At 41.9% G+C, this 24,858-nt stretch overlaps 1 protein-coding gene across 1 annotated transcript in view; it reads left to right on the forward strand.

Annotated features, from left to right (window-relative positions):
• The window catches only part of LOC123836491 (uncharacterized), a 55,869-nt gene that overhangs the window by 18,944 nt on the left and 12,067 nt on the right, over positions 1–24,858 (forward strand). The window contains exons 8-13 of the mRNA XM_064597967.1: positions 1,816–1,977; positions 11,885–11,997; positions 12,381–12,516; positions 12,786–12,989; positions 15,968–16,160; positions 17,951–18,078. Of these exons, the coding sequence (XP_064454037.1) occupies positions 1,816–1,977; positions 11,885–11,997; positions 12,381–12,516; positions 12,786–12,989; positions 15,968–16,160; positions 17,951–18,078 (936 nt within the window). The remainder of the gene's footprint in view (positions 1–1,815; positions 1,978–11,884; positions 11,998–12,380; positions 12,517–12,785; positions 12,990–15,967; positions 16,161–17,950; positions 18,079–24,858) is intronic.

The raw sequence follows: 24,858 nt of genomic DNA on the forward strand, positions 1-24,858 counted from the left end.
CCCAATCAAAATTCCAATGACATTTTTCAAAGTGCTGGAACAAACAATCCTTAAATTTGTATGGAATCAGAAAAGACCCCGAATCGCCAAGGAGATGTTGAAAAAGAAAAACAAAGCTGGGGGCATCACGTTGCCCAATTTCAAGCTATATTACAAAGCAGTGATCACCAAGACAGCATGGTACTGGCACAAAAACAGACATACAGACCAATGGAACAGAATAGAGAACCCAGATATGGACCCTCAACTCTATGGTCAAATAATCTTTGACAAAGCAGGAAAAAACATGCAGTGGAAAAAAGACAGTCTCTTCAATAAATGGTGCTGGGAAAATTGGACAGCCACATGCAGAAGAATGAAACGCGACCATTCTCTAACATCATTCACAAAGATAAACTCAAAGTGGATGAAAGACCTCAATGTGAGACAGGAATCCATGCAAATCCTAGAGGAGAACATAGGCAGTAACCTCTTTGACATCGGCCACAGCAACTTCTTTCAAGATACATCTCCAAAAGCTAGTGAAACAAAAGCAAAAATGAACTTTTGGGACTTCATCAAGATAAAAAGCTTCTGCACAGCAGTGGAAACAGTCAACAAAACAAAGAGGCAACCCACAGAATGGGAGAAGATATTTGCAAATGACACTACAGATAAAGGGCTGGTATCCAAAATCTATAAAGAACTTCTCAAACTCAACACTCAAAAAACAAATAATCAAGTCAAAAAGTGGGCAGAAGAGATGAACAGACACTTCTCTGAAGAAGACATACAAATGGCTAACAGACACATGGAAAAATGTTCATCATCATTAGCCATCAGGGAAATCCAAATCAAAACCACACTGAGATACCACCTTACACCAGTTAGAATGGCCAAAATGGACAGGGAAAGAAACAACAAATGTTGGAGAGGTTGTGGAGAAAGGGGAACCCTCTTACACTGTTGGTGGGAATGCACGTTGGTACAGCCACTTTGGAAAACAGTGTGGAGGTTCCTCAAAAATTTAAAAATAGAGCTACCCTCTGACCCAGCAATTGCACTACTGGGTATTTACCCCAAAGACACAGATGTAGTGAAAAGAAGGGCCATATGCACCCCAATGTTCATAGCAGCAATGTCCGCAATAGCCAAACTGTGGAAAGAGCCGAGATGTCCTTCAACAGATGAATGGATAAAGAAAATGTGATCCACATATACAATGGAATATTACTCAGCCATCAGAAAAGATGAATACCCAACTTTTACATCAACATGGATGGGACTGGAGGAGATTATGCTAAGTGAAATAAGTCAAGCAGAGAAAGTCAATTATCATATGGTTTCACTTATTTGTGGAACATAAGGAATAACATGGAGGACATTAAGAGAAGGAAGGGAAAAATGGGTGGGGGGAATTGGAGGGAGAGATGAACCATGAGAGACCATGGACCTGAGAAACAAGCAGGGTTTTGGAGGGGGGGGGGATTGGTTAGCCCCGTGATGGGTATTAAGGAGGGCACATACTGCATGGAGCACTGGGTGTTATATGAAAACAATGGATTGTGGATCACTACATCAAAAACTAATGCTGTATTGTATGGTGACTAACATAACATAATAAAATTAAAAATAATAAATAAATAAATACTTAAAATGTTGAATGGATGGACATACCAAAGGGAATCGTGATGTTTGAGTCTGATTTTATTTTTTAACTGAATAAAGCCCCACCTGGGGCTTATTTCTTATTTGTGTATATATGACTAAATTCTTGCTGAGAAGAAGGGAATAACCCTTTACTGAACCATTCCTTTTCTTCTTGTTCTACTTGAGATTTCCAGGCCTGAGCGAGTAAAGCAAGTGCTCCAAGACCATGCTGCAAAGACAGTCATGCTGGCTCCATCTCATCCAACTTTCGTGGCTTCCCAGGATTTGCATCAGTGCAATTATGACCACATCTGGGAGAATATTTATAGCAACATCAACCTCTACCAGGTATAACAGGAAGAAATAACCAACATGCCTTTCTGGTCAACTCACTATCTGTGTGTAGACCTTAGACATTTACTTTGGTAGTTTTTCAGAGACCCTCCCCATAAAGGCTTCATTACCCAGCCAGGTTTGTTTTTGTTATAAAAAAGATTAAATGCTAATTAAAAAGAGGGATATAAAGAGGTATAATATAAGATATTGCTGCTGGGACATATACTTAACCGCTACATACCAATGCAAAGCTGCACACTCTAGTGCTAAACACCAATAAGCTGGACAATTGTTAAATATTGTGAGTGTTTAGAGGCAAAGTGGTCCCCCCAGGGTTCGTTCTTTTGGGAAAGGCTTTTTGAAGGAGGAGGAAATTGAACTGGGTTTGAAGGAATCGTGGGGCTCAGGGAAGTGGTGGTGGAGACGGAAGCACATTATGTAGGAGGGAAGCATGAACAACAATGCAGAGGACGGGCGCCTGGGTGGCTCAGTTGGTTAAGCGACTGCCTTCGGCTCAGGTCATGATCCTGGAGTCCCGGGATCGAGTCCCACATCGGGCTCCCTGCTCAGCGGGGGGTCTGCTTCTCCCTCTGACCCTCTCCCCTCTCGTGCTCTCTGTCTCTCATTCTCTCTCTCAAATAAATAAATAAAATCTTTAAAAAACAAAAAACAAAAAACAAAAAACAATGCAGAGGAGACACTGTGTGGAGTGTTTAAGGCCAGTTTGGTGGAGTAAAAGATTCATGTGGAAATATGGGGAAGAGAAGTTTTTTTAAGGGGGAGGAGAGAGAAAGTTATGAATGTCCATAAATTTCAGACAAAGGAATTTGTGCTTTATCCTATAAGGGAAGTGATATATACAAAGTTGTATTTTTTAGGAAGATTGATATGGCAGCAAGGTGGATTGGAAGAGGGAGAGATTGGAGGCAGGGAAGCCAGCTAGATAGCTGCTACATAAGATAGGCCTGAAGTTTGGCAATGAAAGGCAATTTCTACACAAACCTATTGGATATTTGTCTTTACAATGGTGCTATCACATTTTTGAATAATCTGCTATTGTTTGTTTGTTGCTCTAAGGGAAGAGTTTTATTTCCTTTGCTTATTTAAGATGGAAAGACTCAATATGTTTATGGTCTGGGAGGAATAAGCAGTGGAGAAGAAGAGATAGAAGATATGAAAGGGTAAATTTGAGAAACAGATGACCCTGGCCAAAGAGGAGGGGATGGGATGAAGAAACCAGTTGAAGGAGTAATTTTGAGAAAGGGAGAGTGGCATCACTTCCCTTTAGGTGAATAAGAATTGTCAGGTACAAAAGGATAAGATGTGCTCACTTGTACATGGCCCTGGCTGTCTCAGAGAGAGAGAAGAGAGGGAGAAGATGCCTGCATTAGTGAGATGCAAGATGGAAGTGACATGTGAGGAGGTGGATCACTGTGGGGAATGCCATAGGGCCACCGATGAGAAAAGAATATAAGGATGACCGCGTAGCTAGAGGGCCCAGTTGAAGTAAGAGAGCATGACTTTTAGTGAGCCCAATCTGCATAATAATCCTATTATTTTCACCCCTAAAGATAATTGTAGAAATTATACATAAAGTCGAAGGTATGAAGAAGTTTAGTAGAATGCTAGAGAGGAAGCACTGCCATGGTCCATCATCCCAGGCTGGGTATGGGAGAAAGTGAAACCTAAATGAGTTACAGATTGGCTGGAAGCAAACACATAAGTACATGCATGTGTACACACACACAAACACACACACACACACCCCAAAACTTCTATAACTTTTCAACCTGTTTAGATAAGGATCTGGAGAATCTAATAAAAAATGAGTTGGCCAAACCGATCAGAAACAGAGACAGCATATCATGGCATGGATCTCCCTGAATTCCCTGACAGGCATGCAACTACCAGTGACACTCCTCAGCTAGCATCCTGCCAGAGTTGAGAAAATGGCCACATTTTTCCTATCCATTGCCATTTCACAATGAGATATATGTCACCAGGAAGACCTTATACTAATAAGGGGATTTTTTTGAAACATTTTTTAATTTAAATTCAATTAATTAACATATAATGTATTCTTGGTTTCAGAGGTACAGGTCAGTGATTCATCAGTCTTATATAATACTCAGTGCTCATTACATCACATGTCCTCCTTAATGCCCATCACCCAGTTACCCCATCCCTCCATCCCCCCTCCCCCCAGCAACCCTCAGTTTGTTTCCTGTGATTAAGAGTCTCTTACGGTTGGTCTCCCTCTTAAACATTTGTCTTCTTCACTAGACTTGGCACCAAATGATTTTGTTGTTTAAGAAGTTCATGAATTAGGGCGCCTGGGTGGCTCAGTTGGTTAAGCGACTGCCTTTGGCTCAGGTCATGATCCTGGAGTCCCTGGATCGAGTCCCGCATCGGGCTCCCTGCTCGGCAGGGAGTCTGCTTTGCCCTCTGACCCTATCCCCTCTCATGTGTTCTCTCTCATTCTCTCTCTCTCAAATAAATAAATAAAAAATAAAATCTTTAAAAAAAAAAGAAGTTCATGAATTAATAAAGGAAACCATCTTCAAAGAATAAAGTAAAACTATAAAAGGAAATATTCTTTCCTCTCATAATTATCTTTCTCTGATTGACTTATTTCACTTAGCATAATACCCTCTAGTTCTATCCATGTCATTGCAAATGGCAAGATTTCATTTTTTTTTAAAGATTTTATTTATTTATATGACAGAGAGAGAGATAGCGAGAGCAGGAACACAAGCAGGGGGAGTGGGAGAACGAGAAGCAGGCTTCCCGCCGAGCAGGGAGCCCGATGTGGGACTCGATCCCAGGACCCTGGGATCATGACCTGAGCCGAAGGCAGACGCTTAATGACTAAGCCACCCAGGCGCCCAAGATTTCATTTTTTGATGGCTGTGTAATATTCCATTGTATATATATACCACATCTTCTTTATCCATTCAGCTGTTGATAGACATCTGGGTTCTTTCCATAGTTTGGCTATTGTGGACATTGCTCTTATAAACATTGAGGTGCAGGTGCTTCTTCGGATCACTACATTTGTATCTTTGGGGTAAATACCCAGTAGTGTGATTGCTTGGTCATAGGGTAGTTCTATCTTCAACATTTTGAGGAACCTCCACACTTTTCCAGAATGGCTGCACTAGCTTGCATTCCTGCCAACAGTGTAAGAGGGTTCTCCTTTCTCCACATCCTTGCCAACATCTGTCGTTTCCTGACTTGTTGATTTTAGCCATTCTGACTGGTGTGAGGTGGTATCTCATTGTGGTTTTGATTTGTATTTCACAAGGGGACATTTAAAAACATCCAGTTCTTTCGCTTCTTGAACCAAGCTTAAGGGGAAGGAGGTAGGGAGTAGGAAAGAAGGGAGGTCAAAGACAGAGTCAGCCCTTATCCCTAAATAAGACCTCTTCTCCTAAGATCCTGGACAGTCTGGCTCTTGATCCTGATATAACCGTCTTTACCTGAGATTCTGGGTTTAACATTTGAGGGCCACCACAAGTCTGTTTTCCTCCTTGACTGAGAGAATAAGGGCAATTAAATTCCTGGGGGGGGGGCTAGATGAGGGTGAAAAGAGGTGAATATGAGTAAGGGAGGGGTAGGAGGCAATGGAAGAAGGAGTCAGAGGTGAAGAGCTTTGTGTTTGAAGTCACGGAGAAGTGATGATCTAGGGTCTGGCTGGACCAGCAGACCAGAATTGTAGCAGTGCCCATGGGGACTTAGGGGACAAAGGAGGCTACCAGGGAAAAGCAGAAAGTGCAGGGCAAGAGCAGGAGATGATGGCTCAGTTTTCTGTTGAAAGGCAGAAAACACTAAGAGCCACAATGTGAAGAAGGAGCCCAGCTACACCGTGGAGAGAACTAACATTTCCTGCCGTTCTCTGTTACTGCTTCCCTCCATTTGCACATGAGGTAGAAAGTCAGGGTATGATGATATGCAGCCTCTGCTTTCACCAAAGTCTGTTTTGAATGCAGTTGCCCAGTGTTAAATTGGAGGGAAAAAGAAAAGAAAAGAAAGGAAAAGACAACCATTTCCTCTGGCTATTTACTGACTTGTAAATGTTGTTCTTGGAAATGACCAAAAGGAGAAAAATGTGAGCACCTATTTTCAAGTTGATTTATGGTAAACAGACCCTAAGGAGACTGAGAATACCTATGGATTTCAGAGGTGGAGCCTGAGGGGAGACATACAGCACACACAACCTACCCTACATATTAGTGTCATGCAAGTTTCCTGTTCATTCGTTCATTCATTCAGTGATTATTACATGGATGCTGCCTTTGTGCCAGGAACTGTGCTGCTTAGGGAACAAAACAGGCAATAAACAGGTGGACAAAAGAGTTAATCTACATCTCTAACTTGTGGGTGCCAGGAGGAAAACCACAGGAAGAGGGGGCAGTGGGGTCGAGAGGAGCACCCTCTGATAGATGGACCAAGCTCTTTCAGAGTTGGGGGCATCTGAGCTGACATTTGATGAATGAGAAGGAGTCAGCCATGCTAGAGAAGAGCTTTCCAAGTGGGGAACAGAAAATAGCACGGCGTTTGAGAAAGAAAATCGTGAGGCAACCATCAATGGTTTTCTACTTTCCCTCGCATTTTCCTGTGGGCGTTACTTTGTGACCTCCTTACGTATTTCTGCTCTGGTCAAGAGGCACTTTATACAGTATCTGAATGCCATTCTGAATGTTGAATACCAGTCAGAGGAGATTAGGATGAAGTTAAAGGTGGCCGAAGGGAGGAGTCACAGGATGTAGGTATGAATTTTAAAGCTCTGTGACTATTTTGCAAGCATGTAGCAGTCAAGTATGAATTTTAGCATCTATACGCTGGTCAGCATTCTGATTCTGAAGTTGGCAAGGGACAATCCATACCCCATGAAAAATAACTTTCTTAAGGGCCTTCTGCATGAAGGAAAGCAAACCTCATAGGATTGCCTGTTTTGACAGCTTGGAAAGAATATAGCACGACTTCAGGACAGTTTCTGATCAGTTTTCAGTGAATACTATTCACTGGTAGCCTTTCTTTAGGGAGGTTTTTTTTTAGAAAATAAATGTTTTATTTCAGAGTAGTTTTAGATTTACAGAAAAGTTACAAAGATAGTACAAAGAATTCCCAGGAATCCCCTGTCAGGTTTCTCCTATTATTAACATCTTATATTACTTTGTCACAACAAAGGAACCAGCATTGGTACATTACTGATATCTAAACTGGACTATATTTGGAATTCACTGGTTTTTCTTTGTGCTCCAGGGTACCACAGTGACTTTGATTGTCATGTTTCCCAGGCGCCTCAGGTCTGGGCCAGCTTCTCAGGCTTTCCTTGACAGTCTTTGGGAGTACTGGCCAGGCAACCTGTAGAACATTCCCTAACTTGAATTTGTCTGATGTTTTTCTCATGGTTATAACTGGGGTTATAGGTTTAGAGGAAGGACACACCAGAGGTGAAGTGCCCTTCTTATTACATCATATCTGGGCCAGATGCTATCAACCTGATGTATTACTGGGGATGTTAAGCTTAATATGTGGTTAAGCTAGTGGTGTTTGCTAGGTTTTTGCACTGTGAAGTTACCATTTTTCTCCTTAAGAAGTTGTTAGAAATCAGTTTTTAAACTACAGAAATAATACATAAACCTCTTCTCCTTGTGAAAAATTGAAACATCACTGAAAAGTTAATGCTTTAACTTTAACTAATGGGAATTCTAATACTGGTCCCCATTCCACTTCCTCAGAGGTAAACACTGTTACTGCTTCAGCCTGTTCAATACATTACATTCAAACATATGTGTGTGTGTGTATATATATATATATATATATATATATATGGTATAATTTTGTGTTTTAGTTTTCTATATAAATTATCTGTCATACTCTATGGATATCTTTGTTAACTTGCCTTTTTCACTCAACAATATGTCTTAGAGATCTGTCTCTGTTGTTCTTTTTAATGCCTGCATTATATTTTATTATATACTACAGATCACACAGACACCTCCCTGTGGACACTTGTTGCCATTTTTTTTTTACCCCATTAGAAAGCATTCCTACTGAACTTTCTTGTACATGCCTCCTTGTGCACACATGTGTTTCTTTAGAGTAGATATTTAGAAGTGGATTTTCTGGGTCACTGACATGCACATTCAAAATTTTCCATAGATCCTGCTGAAGTGGTATACCATTTTTTCCCCTAACCAGAAACTTATGAGAGAACCTGCTTCCCACATTTTAACATTGAATATGTTTGTCTGAACATTGATAATGTTTGTAATGTTTCTATCACAGTTTGAATTGGCCCTTTATTTACCATTGGCATGTAAGGCTGGCTATTTTTTCTTTATACACAATTCTTTTTCCAGATTCACTTAAAGATCTGGGTTTAGGGGTAAAGAAAAAATATCAGATTTTCTTATCATTGTTAATTGAAGATAATTTATAACTAGAAAGAGAGAATTCTGGTCCAGAAAGACTGCATTTTTTTTTTCTTTCGGATATCCTTTTGGAAAAACTTAAAAATAATTTAACTATAGTCCTAATCAGAAGGAATAGACCAGCCAGCCCTGTGTGGATCCTCCCAAACCTCCCAAACTTGTATTATATCAAGTTACTCGTACCCAATGCCATTCCCCAAGAAAACACCTGTTTATTAAAATAGCTGTTTATGTACAGACATTAAGTGCTACTATTGACCATCATATTTCTGAAGATATGGTTTAAATTGGTCACTGTTCTTTAACTTTATGGAGTGCTGCAGTGGCAGAAAACACTATATCCTTTGCCTCTTCTTTTGCTTCTTCTCACTGGCCACACGGAGGAGAGGAGAAGGGGACAGCTGTTGTTTTCCCCGATCAGCGTTAACTGCTCCCCTCCATTTCCGGAGACAGAATGAGGACATGGTGTGTCCTCACAAAAATGCTGTTGTATACAGTAGTTCCAATGTGCAAGAAGTTCAGGGGAACAGAAAACACTTCTTTTCTGGTTTCCCTCATCAAATTCAATAGAACATTTAAAACACAAACATTTTCTGTTGACAATAATGACATGTGTTTATCATACAAAATTTGGGAAATGTAGAAAAGCTCAAGGAAGAAAATAAAAATCAGCTGTAATTTTACCACCCAAATATAACCATAATATTTAACATATAGTTTCTATCCTTCTAGTCTTTTTATTCTGTGGATATACACAAATACGCTGTGGGGACATTTAGGAGGTGGGAAATACATTATAGACTTAGTTTCCCTCTGATTATTCCCTCCCCCACCCCACCCCCGCCACTCCACCTCCCACTCCACTGCCCCTGCCAGTTTCCCAGAAGAAAATGAGATTTGCAATCAGTGGAGATCTCGAAACTGTCAGAATACTGGCCAGGCCATGCTGGCAAAGACCCAGCTACCAAGTAGAGTAAATGTCAAAGGATTTACCTACCCAGGAAGACGGAACAAACGCAGGTGGTGTTGACATTCTGGCTTCTGGTCGGCCCCACTGCTTACCTGCACCATGTCCAGTCCTCTTAGGGGAGGACCCTCGTGCACTTCGGGTGTTTCCTAAGCAGCTGACGTTTGTGGGCTGTGGCTGGTTCTCTTTTTCCAGAGGGTGCTGGGCTCTCTCCCTCTACTCACCCAACCCGGTTGTGCCCCCCTCCTTTCTTCCCAGCCGCCTATGGGTCCAGCACTACTTCTGTGGCTTGCTCAGTTATACCTATTCATAGTGTCTTTCACCGTAACTTGATGTCACTTTCTCTTCCTCCCTCTGTAATTCTGGGTAATTTTAGAAGCACCTGGAAAAGTCACGATCCCATCAGAGAAAGGCTGTGGTTCTGAGCCTGCCCTCTGGAGCCACACCAGGCAAGGCTGAACTGCAACATAAGGGCACCAGAGACCTGGGAGGCAGAAGTCTTCGGGAGAGCCCCTCTCACCCAAAATTCTGGGCCACATAGAAACTGCCAAGATTCAACTTCCCTCATAGAGTAAATGCTTTCCTACAGATTTTCTACAAGTATCTGAGATTCTCTTAATTTGGGGATGATGATCTTGCATTTCTGTATGAAAGAACAGGAGTGCCTCATGTCACCTCCCAGGGTCTTTCCCAGTCCTAGGGTTGTGGGATGTTTACACGGAAATACACTGATGTGCCCACTTACCCAGAACAAACAGGAACTAACTCTACCCCCAGGCAGAATGGGAAGCCATTTCACGATACTCAATTAGACAACTTTTTCTCTCACCCACTCTTTCTAATATCCCTGCCCCCAATTTTCTTTTCTACTGCTTGTCATAAAGACCAATAGTGTATCTTTAGAGTCTTTGGTAGTGTATTAGTTAAAATTATATTTGGCTGTTGGTCATAATTAAACACAAAATAGCAGAGGATTAAAGGAGATGGGAATTTCTTTCTCTCTCCCTCATATTAAGATCCAGGGGGAGGAAGTACAGAGCTAGTGTGATGACTCTGTTCCATGGAGTCCTCAGGGACCCATGCTCCTTCTATCCTGGAGTTCCAACAGATGCAGCCTCCGTACCCGAGATCAACACCTGGTCTGAGATGGTGCTCCAGCGGTTACATTCATGTCCTAAGCAGTAGGATGGACAATGGGGGTGAGAAGCTGCCACTTCAGGGAAATTCCCAGAAGCTGCCACATGGCATTTTCACTTTCATTCCACTGACCAGAACTTAGTCACATATCTACACCTACCTGCAAAAGAGGCTTGGAAATGTCATCTCCATCTGGGTGGCCATGTGCCACAATAAATATTTAATTACTATAGGAAGAGAGGAAAATGGATCTTGGGGAACAACCAGCAGTTTTTGCCAGAAGGACTTTTGGGAATTCCAAGAACTATTAGAATATAAGTAACCCAAAGAGTGGGGTTCCAAGCTAACTCATTGCCACTCAGTGTTTTTGTGGGTATGGGCACCACTATGAAAGAGCGTTTCTTATGAGAATGGGGTATATGCCCAGGGACAGGCAAAGAGGGCAGCTAGGAAAGGGGCTGCCAGAGGACAAGGGGCAGGCTCATTCATCAATATCACCTTCTTCAAGTTTTTCCTAGAACTCTGCGTGTGTGACCTCATCCTGATTGACAACAGGAAAAATGCCCGTAGAAATAAACATAAACCACAAATTCTGTGATAGATCCTGCAGGGCTGACTGACTCCTGCAGTCCATGGGCAGGCAGGGAACTAGCATGTTTTGGGCACCTGTGAGGTGCCAATCACTATGTGCTAATTCTCACAGCAATTTATTTTCTATTATTATGGCATTTTATAAGTATGAAAACAGGATCAAGACTTTAAATAATTAGATCATATAGCTAAAAAGTAGAAAGAGGCATTTAATCCACTGATCTCTCTCAGCCTGGAACAAGGCTAGATTAGAGACATTCAAGGTTTCAAACATCTACAAATGTGTGTATCAACTTTTCATAAGTGAATCATGTAATAGGTGTGTGTGTGGGAGGGTGGTATTTAAAAGCTGTGAATAGGGCCATCTGGGTGGCTCAGTCGGTTAAGCATCTGCCTTCAGCTCGGGTCATGATCTGCAGGTCCTGGGATCAAGCCCCGCATCAGGCTTCCTGATGTCTGCTTCTCTCTCTCCCTCTGCCCCTCCCCAACACTCGTTCTCTCTGTCACTCTCAAATAAATAAACAAAATCTTAAAAAAAATAAAATAAAAGCTGTGAATAGTTTTGTAAAACAAAGACTAAATAATAATAAAAACAGTAGCCTCTAATTTATTTTAGAAATCCAGATTTTCATATGACACATTGCAATGGATCCAGATGCTCATCTGCTTGTTCATCTAAAGATGCCTTGGATCATGGGATTTAGTTTTGTGGTGACCCAACTGTGACTTTGTTAATGATATTGCAAATGTTTATGTAATTCAACTAATGCTACTTTTTTGATAGAATGAAAATATGAAGGAAGATGACCTTTCAATGGAACAAAATGAAAATTACCTAGCACAAATAAGTTGCTGCCAACATGCTGATGAGCCTATTAAGCAGAAAAAAGAGAAAGGGTAAAATTAAATCATGTTATTGCGGACTCAAAGAAATGGATTAAACCCAGTGGGGAAAATTGAGTGACTGATTAATAGGTGGGTTACATGTTAACTCAAAAATATTTGAAGCTGAAATAAAAGCAAGACTGTTAAAGCAGGTCAGACAACTAAATTAACGTTTCACCCTAGGACTGGGTTTTTCACAAGAGTGATTGCTAAGAGAAATTTCTTTTTATATTTATATATATGGAGTAATTATTTTTCATCTAATGCATTTTTAAAAAGTAGCTACTGGTGAAACTCCCTTAAGTTAAATAAAATGACTTCAGTTTGGTGTATATGAATTTTCCGAACCACTTTGAGGTGAAAAGCATTCATTCTATTTTTCCTGTCCGCTAAAGGTACAGCTATGCAGTGGCCCTACAACTGCTGGGTTTGGATGGTGGGACTGGGCCCAGTGATAGGGATCCTGTCCTGATGAGAGGGACCTACTTGTCCTTTCTGTATCTGCGCCACCTGCGAATCAGGGAGCTGCAGGTATGTGGATGGCATGGCACACTGGCTTCAGGCATCTGGAATGTTTGGTTGTCTACCAAGGTGGCTTTCCTGCTATTCCAGTAGCAACACATTTTTACACTTTGTTCTTTGTTCTGATTTTTCCACAAAATCAGGCCTTTCTGGGGGGTGGTGTGTTTCTCTCTCAGCAGTGGAGTTGACTTGACAACTTCCAGGGCCCCATTCAGTTTTATTCTGTTGTGTGGGGTGAGCAAAGGGCAGGGTCCTGACCTGGTCTTTCTCTGTTTCAGCGCACCTGTCTAGGAATTCTGAACTACTTCAGATCTGTTGAACGAACACTGACAATCAACACTTCAGGCCTTACCTTGGTTGCAGGGAGTCTGGTCCCTACCATAGAAGATAGCTCCTGGGTAAATAGGGCCACAGGAGGCTTGGGCACCTTGCAAGGCATAGGAGCTCACCACTATGTCCATGGGACAGCCACCGAGCACAAGGTGAGGTTAAGGTTCTGCTGAGAGTTTTTTCTGCCTTGGTTATCCTGTCTCCCAAGACACCTTCTTCTTAGCACCTGGAATCAGTTAACATGATGGAGTAACAGATGGGGGTTTCTTAGGGATATGGCTTTTTAGAAAAGTTCAGTGTCCACTTGAGAGTAGGACACAGGCAGAGAGGACTCTAACAGCAACCCTGGAGGCTGCAATAGGAAAGAAGGCATTTCAGCTAGGCCCCACCCAACAGCAAGGCACTAGGAAGTGCCAAATCATCTGACATATTTAATGTCTGTCTCTTTCCACTAAAGAGTTCCATGATGGCAGGGATTTGTGCCAATTTTGTTTACTGCTGTATCCTTAGTGCCTAGAACAGTGCTAGTAAATTCACTGATCAGAACATTTGTGGAATGAATGAGTGAATGAAGAGATGAATGAATGACAGGCTCACAGCCTGTGGGAGTAGATGAGCCAACAGTCTAGTATGGCCATGAGCTGAGTGCTATAATGGAGTTAGACAAGTCATGGGGAGAAGCACTCAGCTCTGCATGGAGTTGTAAGGAAGGCTTCCAGAGAGGTGTTATTAGAATGGACTCTCGATAGGGTAGGTACTTACCAAGGAAAGAGGAGGTGAGGGATGGAAGGGCCAGTATGTATGAGGCCCAGAGGCATGAAGAGCTCTGCCCATTCAGAAGAGGGCCAGGCCCAGGTCCATCAGGATGGACGTATGGAGACAGTGGAATGAAATGAGGTACAAGAGGTTGGCAGGGGCCAGATTGTGCTCAGCCTTGAAAAGTACACCTAGAAACTCCTAGATTTGTTCTAGTGAAAGCTAATAACAGCTTGGACTAGGATGGTGAGTGGTGGAGATGGAGAGAAGTGATGGATTTGAGAGATAGGAAGTCAAATTGACAGGAGTTAGTGATAGACTGGACATGTAGGGTGAGGCAGTAGGTGTCAGGAATGATTCATGCAAGAGGAAGTGGCTTTGTGGTGGTGATATTTACTAAAATGGGGAAGTTGGAGATGGCCTAGGTTTGTGGGAGAAGACCACATGATTTGATCATGTTAAATTTGAGGGGTCTTTGAGATGCCCAGGAACAGATGGCAAATAGGTCATTGGATATGTGGGTCTAGAGCTCTAGGAGGTCTGGATTACAGTTATCAATTAGGGAGTAAATGGTCCCTAATCTCAGCTGTGAAAGTGTACTATCTCCTAAGGAAGGAGTATAAGAGGAAAAGATGAGGCCCTAAGACTGGGGCTTAAGTGTGTCTACTATTTAATGACCTGACAGAGAAAAATACACCTCAGGGATGGCTGGAAAGCTGGTGAGAGCAAGGAGAATGTGGAGTCCCAGCAGGCCAGGGAAGTGAGTGAGTCAAGAAGCAGGGAGAGCAAAACTGTGTCACATGCTCCTGAGACATTACATAAGATGACTAAAGAAAGTCTGCTGGATGTGGAGAAAAGATCACTGTTTTTCTTAGTGAAAGTGGTTTGTTTTGATGGAGATAGGAGCTGGATGGGAATGAGTGAGGAGTAGGAGGTGAGGAAACGGGGACAGTGAATGCAGATCCCGTCTTGGGAGTTGGATCATAAGGAGGAGGAGAGACCAAAGATGGGACCTGGGGGGGGCAAGAGGGATGTGAGCATGTTTCAGTGTCAGTTGAGAAATAGCTGGTTGAGAGGAATTGGGTATCCAAGAAGGAGAAGGGATGCTTCAGAGGTGGGATGGAATGGCCACAGAGAAGGAGAGCAGAGTCATTCCCTATAGTACAGGAGGAAGCAGGAGGAGAGAGGCGTGGGTGCAGTGGCTTTATGGGGGCGGGGGTGGACAAGTGGTGGGGGGCTTCTGCTGAGACAGAGTGAAGACTAGGCGTGGGTTGGGGGTGAATTCAGAGTCTTGGCAAGGGTGAAGTTTGGAATTATGAGAATTATTATTAGAATAATGATTCTCAGGATGCAATAATTCCTCAGTCATTTAAGAAAAAGTGTGATTGGAATACCCAGATTACTTACATTAGTTTTCTAGAGCTGTCATATCAAAACACCACAAAGTGAGAGGCTCATAACAACTGGCAGAGAACTTTATTCTGTCATAGTTCTAGTTGTCACAAGCCCAAAATCAAGGTGTCAGCAGGGCCATGCTCCCTCTGAAGTCTCCAGGAGAAGTTCCTTCCTTGTCTCTCCTAGCATCTGGTCCTTGCTAATAATCCTGGGTGTTACATGGCATTCCTTGGCTTGTAGATGCCTCACTCCCATCTCAGTCTCCGTCCTCACATGGCCTTCTCCCCCATGTATCTATCTCCACATTTTCCTCTTTCTATAAGAACATCAGTCATTGGATTAGGGCCTCCCTAATCCAGTATGACCTCATCTTAACCTATATATATCTGCAAAGACTCCATTTCCATATCTGGTCACATTCACAGGTTTCAGGTGGACAGGAATTTTGGGGGGATGCTATTCAATTCAGTATATTACTAAGACATGAGATAGTATTAATGTATTCTTAAAGTATTTGTATAATTAAAATAAAAAATCTTCAACAGTTAATGTTTATAGATCTCAAGTGCTTCATCAGCACAGTGTCACATACTCCCTTTAACAACCTTTGTGGTATCTCCACTGTCCCCATGTTACGGATGGGGAAACAGAGGCTAAGAGTAGCTGAGTGACTTGCCTGAGACACAGGCACTCTGACTTCAGAGAACACCTATAACACTCAGCTCTATTGCCTGCCTTTTTCCAGGTAGCCCTGAATTAATCAGAAAGAACTTCATCAGCTACTTGTCTATCTCACCACCCTTCCCTGCCAACACTCTTTGCTAATATCTCCTTCTTTACATGCAGCGCTTTATACATGCGGCAGGTACAGCTCCATGCTGACAGCCCATTGCATGAGAGCAGAAGCCTGCCATTTGGGCTGGCAAAATATAGCTCTCCCTTCTCCGGTAACTTCTGGGTTCGGCTTTCTTTTCCCCAGGTCCACAGTGTCCAGTTCATGGAGTTCTCGGAAGTGGAGAACCAGGATGACTACTACAGCATGGACGCTGCTTGCCTCTACACGCAGGACCAGCGTGGAGTAAATATCATGTATGATGAAGCCTTGAGTGATCTGAAGGAGCTAGAGGCAGAACTGCTGCTTGTGGCCAGCCATTACATTGAGAAAGGAAAAGGTCAGAAGTCAGCCAGCCAAACAAACAATAAACACTAAGGGCTCCATTTAACACCTTCCACCTCAAAATATAAATGCATATCCAAGAGTATGTGAAAATTCAGTAAGCACATACACCTCCGCAATATATACCTTCTTTAGAAAAGATACGGTTCTGTTTCCAGCTCAAGTCCCTCTTCTTGTTGGAGACTGTAACTATTCTTTCAAAGCTTGATTATAATTCTTACTGTTGTTTAGACTCTACTCGTTCCTCAGTGGCATTTCTGCATTACTCACTGGGTGCAAGTGGTGTCATGCTGGGCCCTGAGGGAAGCAAAGTAAGCAAGTGAAGGTAATGATTTTTTTTCCCCTAAGTGACAAAAAAAAGTGATTGACCTTGGGCAGACAGCAGTTAGAAGCAGACACATCCCTGGGTTCCTGACAAAAAACCACCAGGACGCAAGAAGTTCTGGGTAGAAAAATGCCAGATAAGCACCAAAGGGAGAAATCATTACTCAGGGTAATCAAATAACCTATAATATGTATTCTCTACTTCCTTTTGGCACCACTCAAATGTATCCAATTTTAGAAATAGGTGAGGAAAGAATAATCCTTTTGGAATAATGTGACAACACCAGCATTATATTTGGAAAGAGCTTAAAATTTCTAGAGATATTGCAACACCTAAAGGGAAATTTAGCAAGGGCTTGTGCTATTTTGTAATTATGTAGATGGTAATGAAGAATCATTCCTTTTCATATTGATATAAAATGCTGCTCAAAGAACGTTTGACAATTAACCTTTCTGAGCCAGGCAGAATTAACTTAACGTTGGCTTGAACTCCTCTTTGCCACAGACCACTGGGTGTCTGAATCATGGGATGCAGTGATGGCATCCAACATTCTACAGCATTTAATTTCGGCTTTTGGCTTTTATCTTTACTGGTTATTCTACATACTAATGCATTGTTTCTATTGATATTCATTTGTAATCCCATGCAACCATTTCAAGCTGCTAAGAATTTAATTTGATTGAAACAGTCAGTAGTCATTAGCCACACAGCATCCTTCAACTGAGCTAGGAAGTATGTAGTCATCCATTGTGAAATGATTTCCCAACTGCTACTAGAGAAATTCCTGATCAAAGTCTTTCTCTTGTTCAGTACCCATCATACGTGTGATAATTCCTGAACTTAAAGTTCAGTCCCTGAAAATTTCCTTCTTTTTTGATATTTCGTTCTGAAATAGACCACTCAAAAATTAAAAGCAATAATCATGCTGATACTGAAAGTTAACATTAATGTAGTGGGAAAATATTTTAGCAGAATAATAACAATGATTACCTTTGTTGATTTCAGTTAATAATTAACATAATTAAGGAATATCTTAGAAACTTCTCTAAAGAGTTTTTCCTTGGCTAGCATCATTTGAAATAGCAGGTTAAACTAGGTTTATTGTTAAACCACCGAGGACCTGTTTTTAGAGAAGGAGAAATGTATGTTTTGCCTTTAAATTATAGGTCTGAGGACATTTTAGTGAAGATTTCGTATTAACTGAATTTTGGTTACATTTCTAAAATTAGTCTTTAAAACTAAAATTAAAGAGTAAAAACAAAAACCTCTACTGACTTAGAAGTCAACAAGTATGTCCCAGTCTTTGCCAATGGCTCTCCAGCTGATTCTTAGGAATCCCTGTGACTGTATCAGTGTTTTCATTCCTGAGATGGAGCTGACAGTTGAAGGGCTGCTTTTCTAATAAGAATAGCTTTGTGGAAAGGCCTGTCTCTGGTCATTCTCATCCCCTTCTCTCCCAGGTCACAAAGAGGGCAACGAGTCAAATACTGGCCAGGACTGGGGATGGGCCCATGCAAGTGTGGATAGATTTGCTGTGCTGTATGACATGTGGACTTGGGAAGCAGCCCTTCTAGAAAACAAGCGTCAGGTATTTTTCCCTAGAAAACAAAACATCTGTTAAACATTCTTACAAAACCCAGTACTGAAAAAACAAAAACGAAAAAACTCAGTGGGTCTTTTAGGGGTCTATTAGGCTCCTAATAAAGTAAATAATTATTTTATTTAAATCGTCTCAGCTAGTTGTAAGGATGTGAATAATACATTTTATTTTCTTTACTGTGGTTCCTTTTAATAAGAAATAAAATGGGAAGGATACCTCTTTATCTTACAGGCATAATTTGTTAGAGGGCTGTATAATTTAGGCTTTTATGTGTGTGTTTAGTGAGAATGCGTGATGGTTCCATTCACATTCATTGTCCTGTCAGGGACAAACCTCACTCTGTGAAACACAAACTGACCTTGTTAGAGTCTTTAGAAATACACCACACGGGGGGCAAGCAGTTGGGCAAGGTATGTGCTCAGTGCAGCAAGTTCTGAGGGTAAGTTTAAAGCAATGAAACAGAAGTTTGCTAAATTCATCATCATATCATCAATGGCTTATATCCTAGTAATAAATGAAACACTGCTCTTCATTTGTGTCCTTGGCATGGATTATGAACCCCTCTGATGATCACCAATTGTTAGGAGTTTATTCATCAAACATTAAGTATCTACTCTGCACCAGGTACTATTCCAGACATTAGGAACCTATGGATAAATAAGAGAAGATAATCTGTCTTTAAGGAATTTCTAGTCTATAGAAGTTGATCCAATCTCTTAAGTAAAAATTACAACCCAGTGACTAACAGCTTACAACTGAGGCACATGCAAGATCCCCGGAGACCACAGTGGAGGGAGCGATTTGCCCTGTGGGGGGCTATCAGAGTAAAGGCAATGTTGGCAAATCTTCTCAGAGGAGTAGATATTTAATCCTGTTCCTAAGAGATGAGGAAGATGTTGTCGGTCAGAGAAGGAAAAAATTCTTAAGTGGAGGAAACTGCATTAGCGATGTCAGGGAGGTATAAAATGGGGATGGCGAGTTTGGGGAACAAGAAGGCTAGTATGACTAGGCGCTAAAGGCATGATGAGAAACGAGCTGACTATGTGTTTGGGTGCAGCTGTGAAAGGCCTGCTAATCCATGCTACATTTACAGTGTATTTTATAAGCAAAGAAGAGCCACTGGTGAGTTTCAGGAAGGGAGAAATACGATCATGGCTCTGTTTTCAACAGCTGCTCGGGTATTAGTGTGGAGAATGGATTGGATAGAGCTCCTGCAGAGAACAAGTGCCCTTATTGCAACAGTGACCCGGAGAGGTAGGAGGGGACCTACACCAAGGATGGAAGAGTCAGAACAGGAGGGAGGGGTAAACTCGAGAAGTCTTTGTAGAAGTGGACATGGCAGGATTTGAAGACTGGATGGTGGGGTGAGAGAGTAAGGAATTAAAAATGACTTTCTTAGGGTCAGGGAGGAGGCTACTAACTGAAATGGAATGCAGGAGGAGGGGCACTTTAGAGGGGAAGATAGTGCTGAGTCTGTGGCAACAAGCATGTGAGGAGAGCTTGCTAAAACAGGTGTGACTGTTTTGTGGGAGCTGGAGGTTTGAAGGTCAGGAGCAGGTATGAGCTGAGAGTGAACATTGAACCACAGTAATGAATCAAATGACTAGGAAAAGCCAGAGATGTCTGAGATGCAGCCCTGGGTAACACTTAAATTGTAGGGGAAGGTCCTAGAACAAGAATCCACAAGAGGAGTAAGAGGAAGCCAAAGAAACTGGAGAAAAAAGGAAGGAATAGTGTGATGAAAGCCACTAGGGGGAAAAAAAACCATTTTAACCAACTGAGCCACCCAGGCGCCCAAAAAAAAACCATTTTAATTAGGAGAGGATAGTTAGTAGTGTGGAGTGCAGCAAAACATCAAGAAAGATGACGCCTAAACACCAGGCAGTGGGGTCAGTCACCAGGGTCATTGCCAGGTTCATAGGACTCTCAGAAGAGGTATGGGGGTGGAAGCCACCTTACAGCGCACTATGATGTGGTCAGAAGATGGGGAAGTGGAAATGTTTTCTTTGAACTGTTTTTCTAGTAGATTAGATGGTTTACCATTTCGTCTACTTTCTGGTCTATTACTCATAGAGATGTAGGTCACCCAATTTTTGAAAACACCTGGCTGGGCTTAAAGGGTGGGAGCCTTGGGCTTTGAATACTGTTCCTCTTTTCAAGGGGAACTGGCCTTTACAGAGTTTGCATCTGCAACCTTGATCTGCCAATTAGAAACTTACTTTGATCAACTAAGTGAGAGATCTAGACTCAGAGTGTAATAATTGAAAAGGCTACATTAAAGGTAAATAAGACAGAATCCCTAAACTCAACAAGTTTGTTGGTCCAGACATGAGTTTTAAACAGCCCCCCTTTTCTGGACTCTCTCTCCCCACCTTCCCTTTCAGTGCTCCTAGGCCTCCTATGGAGGCCTCGGACAGGACTCAATGGCAATAGAAGAATAGAAGGGCAAAGAGGACTGAAAAACAAACCAATTTCTCTACACTTTGGCCCATGCTTCATTCTGTGCTAAACTACCAGGGCTGTCCACTAGTTTCTTCTACGGTAAATGAAATTATTTTAACTTAAAAAAAAAAAATCATTGGGGCGCCTGGGTGGCTCAGTCGTTAAGCATCTGCCTTCGGCTCAGGTCATGATCCCAGGGTCCTGGGGTGGAGCCCCACATCGGGTTCCTTGCTCGGCGGGAAGCCTGCTTCTCCCTCCCCCACTCCCCCTGCTTGTGTTCCTGCTCTCGCTGTCTCTCTCTGTCAAATAAATAAATAAAATCTTAAAAAAAAAAATCATTGAATATGTCTCCCTCCTTCCTCACCCTGACAATAAGTTCTCTATAGAAACTGAGCTATCTGTGCCAAAACTGTAAAATGTGGCCTTCTAAATCAGAAATTCTGTCAAAAGAGCCTATTTTTAATGGATAAACCATATTTTTATCTAGAGTACAATTGATTTCTCCCAGTACTGATTCTACTGCCAAGTTTGCTCAGCTGTTTTTGATTGTTAAATATATTGGAATCACTAGAGTTAAGAATTGTTCAAACACACTGGGTTGTCTTAAATCCTTAAGGTAACCATATTATGTATAAATGTTCATAAAACTAGAGCTGATGTGAATTTAAGTGGATTAAGGAACTCTTAGAGAAGCCAGGCATCAGCTGTACAGGCCGCTAAGTGACACGTGCCCCAAATGCTAATTCTGTCTACAGCCACCAGAGGACACATTTTTGGGGTAGTTTGAATTAGTGTTTGGAGCACTAAAAAAAAAAAAAAAAATCTGACAAATTGTGCCTAGCATTGATTTTCTGTTTTGCACTTTCATTTGACCTAAAATGCTATTTTTTTTAAGTTTCTTAAGTCTCAGAAATATAAAAAGTTTGAGGTAAAAATAATACAAACACAGGTTTGAGATTATTCATTTTGACTTCTTTTTTTTTTCTATTTTCTCCAATATTTGAGACCTCCCGTCAGTGTGTACCACATATTATTTTGCCTGAGAGTTGGCCCTTGACACACACAGGTGACATTTGACAGGCTAGGAAGATTTCTTAGACAAATACCAGCCCAGAGTTTAAATGGAAATGGGCCAGTTAGCAAACAGATCATAAATAGAACTTGTAAGGCGGAAAGATCATGGTCTTACCCCCTGTTGGGAAAGAATTAACAATACAATTATGCAAGGGCCCATCTGAGAGCATCTCGAGGTTGAGGCCAATGCTTGAGAAAGCCTTCTCAGTGTAAAAAGAGAGCCACTTTTTACCTTTTCAAAAGCTAGGGCTGCCAAGTAAGATATGACAATATCTGGGACATAATTATACTAAAAAAGTTGTTGTTTATCAGAAATTCAAATGTACTAGATGACCTGTATGTTTTTTGTTAAATTGGGCAATCCTATGAACAACACAAGTGAGCTTGGCATTTTAGTGCCAACCTCTGCAACCTGGTATCAGCAGATTGAAATCACTGGCAAGAACCCTCCCCCATGAACTTCTGCCAAATAGCCAAACAATAGGACTCTTTGTACAAAAAAAACAGGTCAAGGCATACAAATACTATAAACCGGCTCCTGGGATTGCCTTGGCCCAGTCAAAAAGGCTCAAGTTAGTCCAGAATGATTTAGGGAAGTGATTGTTTCTTTCCTAATCTCCCCCCCTAGGCTATTGAGTGACACCGGTCTTACCTATCACTCCTTCATTTCTGCTTTGTCTTCTACTATTTAATAATTGAATGCTATTCTAGAGTAGAGCTCAGTGGAGGGAACAGGTAATTTAGACCACCCTGCTTGCTTCATAGGCCTGGCAATCTCCACCTTCCTTCATTTCGCATTCTGAGATATGTGAGTTTCTAACCTGTGGAGCGAGTTGTGTGTTCTGAGCTTTTGGCCTCCTTTAGTGTTTTCCTTTTTGTGCTAAGGTTGACCTAAGGTCCCTTAGACCAATGTTTCCCAAAGGGTATCCTGCAAAACCCGATGCTAAATAAAGTGCCCGAGGCTCTCCGTCCTTGTGCTTTAGCATTGAAGGCCAGATACTGGACATCTGTTAATAAGGCAGTATTTGATTCCTGGTCTGCTATTGATTCTCGAGTGTTTACCTCATTTGGGAGCCTTGGAAGCCATGAATGGCAAGATGGAGACACTCCTGGCTTTTCCTGCCACGTGGGTCCTTTACTCCCCTTTGCCTCCTGCACTGTTGCCATCTGTATTCAAGTGGTGCTTGCACCTTCTCAGTTCTTTCTGGTTTTGCATTCTTAGCTCTGGACTCCACACAAAGAGAGGGGCTTTTATCTCCTTTTAGGAAATTTCTTAGTTTGTTAAGATGAGGGCTGATTTCCTGGCCTCAAGCCACTGGGAAGACCAACACCCAAGGAAACAAGACACACTCTTTCTCTGATGCACGTCAGAGTGTGCTAGGCTGTCAGGTTGGTAGAAATTGCAACCTCAACAATTCACTCCTTGCTGCCAATTAAATGCACACACTGGGCAAGCCTATGTGACTTTGGTAATAAGGCTACAATGACAGCTGACACCTTCCAGAAGAGTAAAGCCTCCATAAGAGGAGCTAGTGAAAGAGGACTGGGGAGGGATCTCTTGATCTAAACCCTGGAGGGAGGATGTGTTGGATTAGATCCGCAGAGGAAAGGAATTTGTTCTGTTGTGAAATGAATGGAATAAAGCCTCAGAAGCTTCCAGTCAGAGCCGATTTATCCATCAGGCAATGTGGACTCAGTGTTTAGGATCTAAGAGCTTTGCAGGTACCACTGAAAATGTTTGCAATTTGAGGAAAAACACATGCATTACTCCGAAATATGAAAAGAAAATAAAAAATTGTTATCAATAAATGCTTAATTACATGTCAGTAAAATGTAAAAACATTGTAACTGAGCACTTATAAACCTCTCATTGCATTTGAAAATTTATAGCTCAGATCTTCTCACTTCATAAGAACCTCTGAGTATATACTGCCCAGAAATCAGAGCCAATCACTAATTCAATGTGTCGCTTGTAGCCAAATAACTTGAAAAGCAAAATTATGAATATCATTTAACATTTTTACAGGAAAGAATTTGATTGAGATGTGAGCACGTCTTAATGTATTTGATATAATGTGGGACAGGCCTGAACAGTAGTTACACTGTTCAGAACTGCTTATCTTGCCCTTAGGTCCCTGTTTGGGATTCCAGCTCAGTGATCTCTGAAGAGCATTTTTCCGATTAGCACCATGACTAATTACACAAAAACAGAATTTATACACAGAACATAAATTCTTAAGGTCACAGACAAATGTAAAAGCAAAATAAAGAGCATCTTTCTCTGAATTCTCACACTGAGAACCCTCTTCAATGGTTACTGGGTTAGTGTCTGGGAGTTTTCTTTGGTTTTTAGAAAAGGTTTGTGACCTCCACTAGAAGGGAAACTCCCTCGATGCCTTTGAGAGTTCTGTACATGAAGCCCTTCCTAATAGAGTCCTGTCTGGGATAAATGCCTTTGTAGTTAGGGGACTTTCACCTCAGTCTTCCATTCTACCACGCCCTATCATTTCTAGGTGAAATTTGGGCAGACTATTAAAGAAAAGGGGTCAGAAATGGAGCTGAGGATAAGAAGAGGGGAGGAGGGTCACCAGGGTGGCTCAGTCGTTAAGCGTCTGCCTTTGGCTCAGGTCATGATCCTGGGGTCCTGGGATCTAGTCCCGCACCCGCTGAGCAGGGAGCCTGCTTCTCCCTCTCCTTCTGCCTCTCCCCTGCCCCCTGCTTGTGCGCTTGCTCTCTCTCTCTCTCGCTCACTCTCTCTCAAACAAATAAAAATATATATTTTTTAAGATTTTATTTATTTGACAGAGAGAGTCACAGCGAGAGAGGGAACACAAGCAGGGGGAGTGGGAGAGGGAGAAGCAGGCTTCCCTCAGAGCAGGGAGCCTGATGCGGGGCTCCATCCCAGGACCCTCGGATCATGACCTGAGCCAAAGGCAGACGTTTAATGACTGAGCCACCCAGGTGCCCCAATAAAAATATTTTTTTAAAAAGAGGGAAGGAAGCCACCTGCCTACCCTTTCTGTCATTCACTCTCTCAAATAAATAAAAATACTAAAAAAAAAAAAAAAAAAAATGAGGGGAAGAAGCCACCTGCCTACGTTTGGTGATGGAGTAAAATGGGAGCGGGAGAATGAGTCTTCGGAGAAGGGTGTTGCAGATAAATATATTTGATGAAGTGGCGTTGCATGCACTGTCTCATTGGAGCTTATAACTATTAGATGTTATATTATTCATTATATACCCCCTCTTTTA

Source organism: Mirounga angustirostris, unplaced genomic scaffold (assembly GCF_029215605.1).
Source record: "Mirounga angustirostris isolate CCGP_5_RB_7025 unplaced genomic scaffold, mMirAng1.0.hap1 SCAF_8, whole genome shotgun sequence".
Taxonomy (NCBI): Eukaryota; Metazoa; Chordata; class Mammalia; order Carnivora; family Phocidae; genus Mirounga; species Mirounga angustirostris.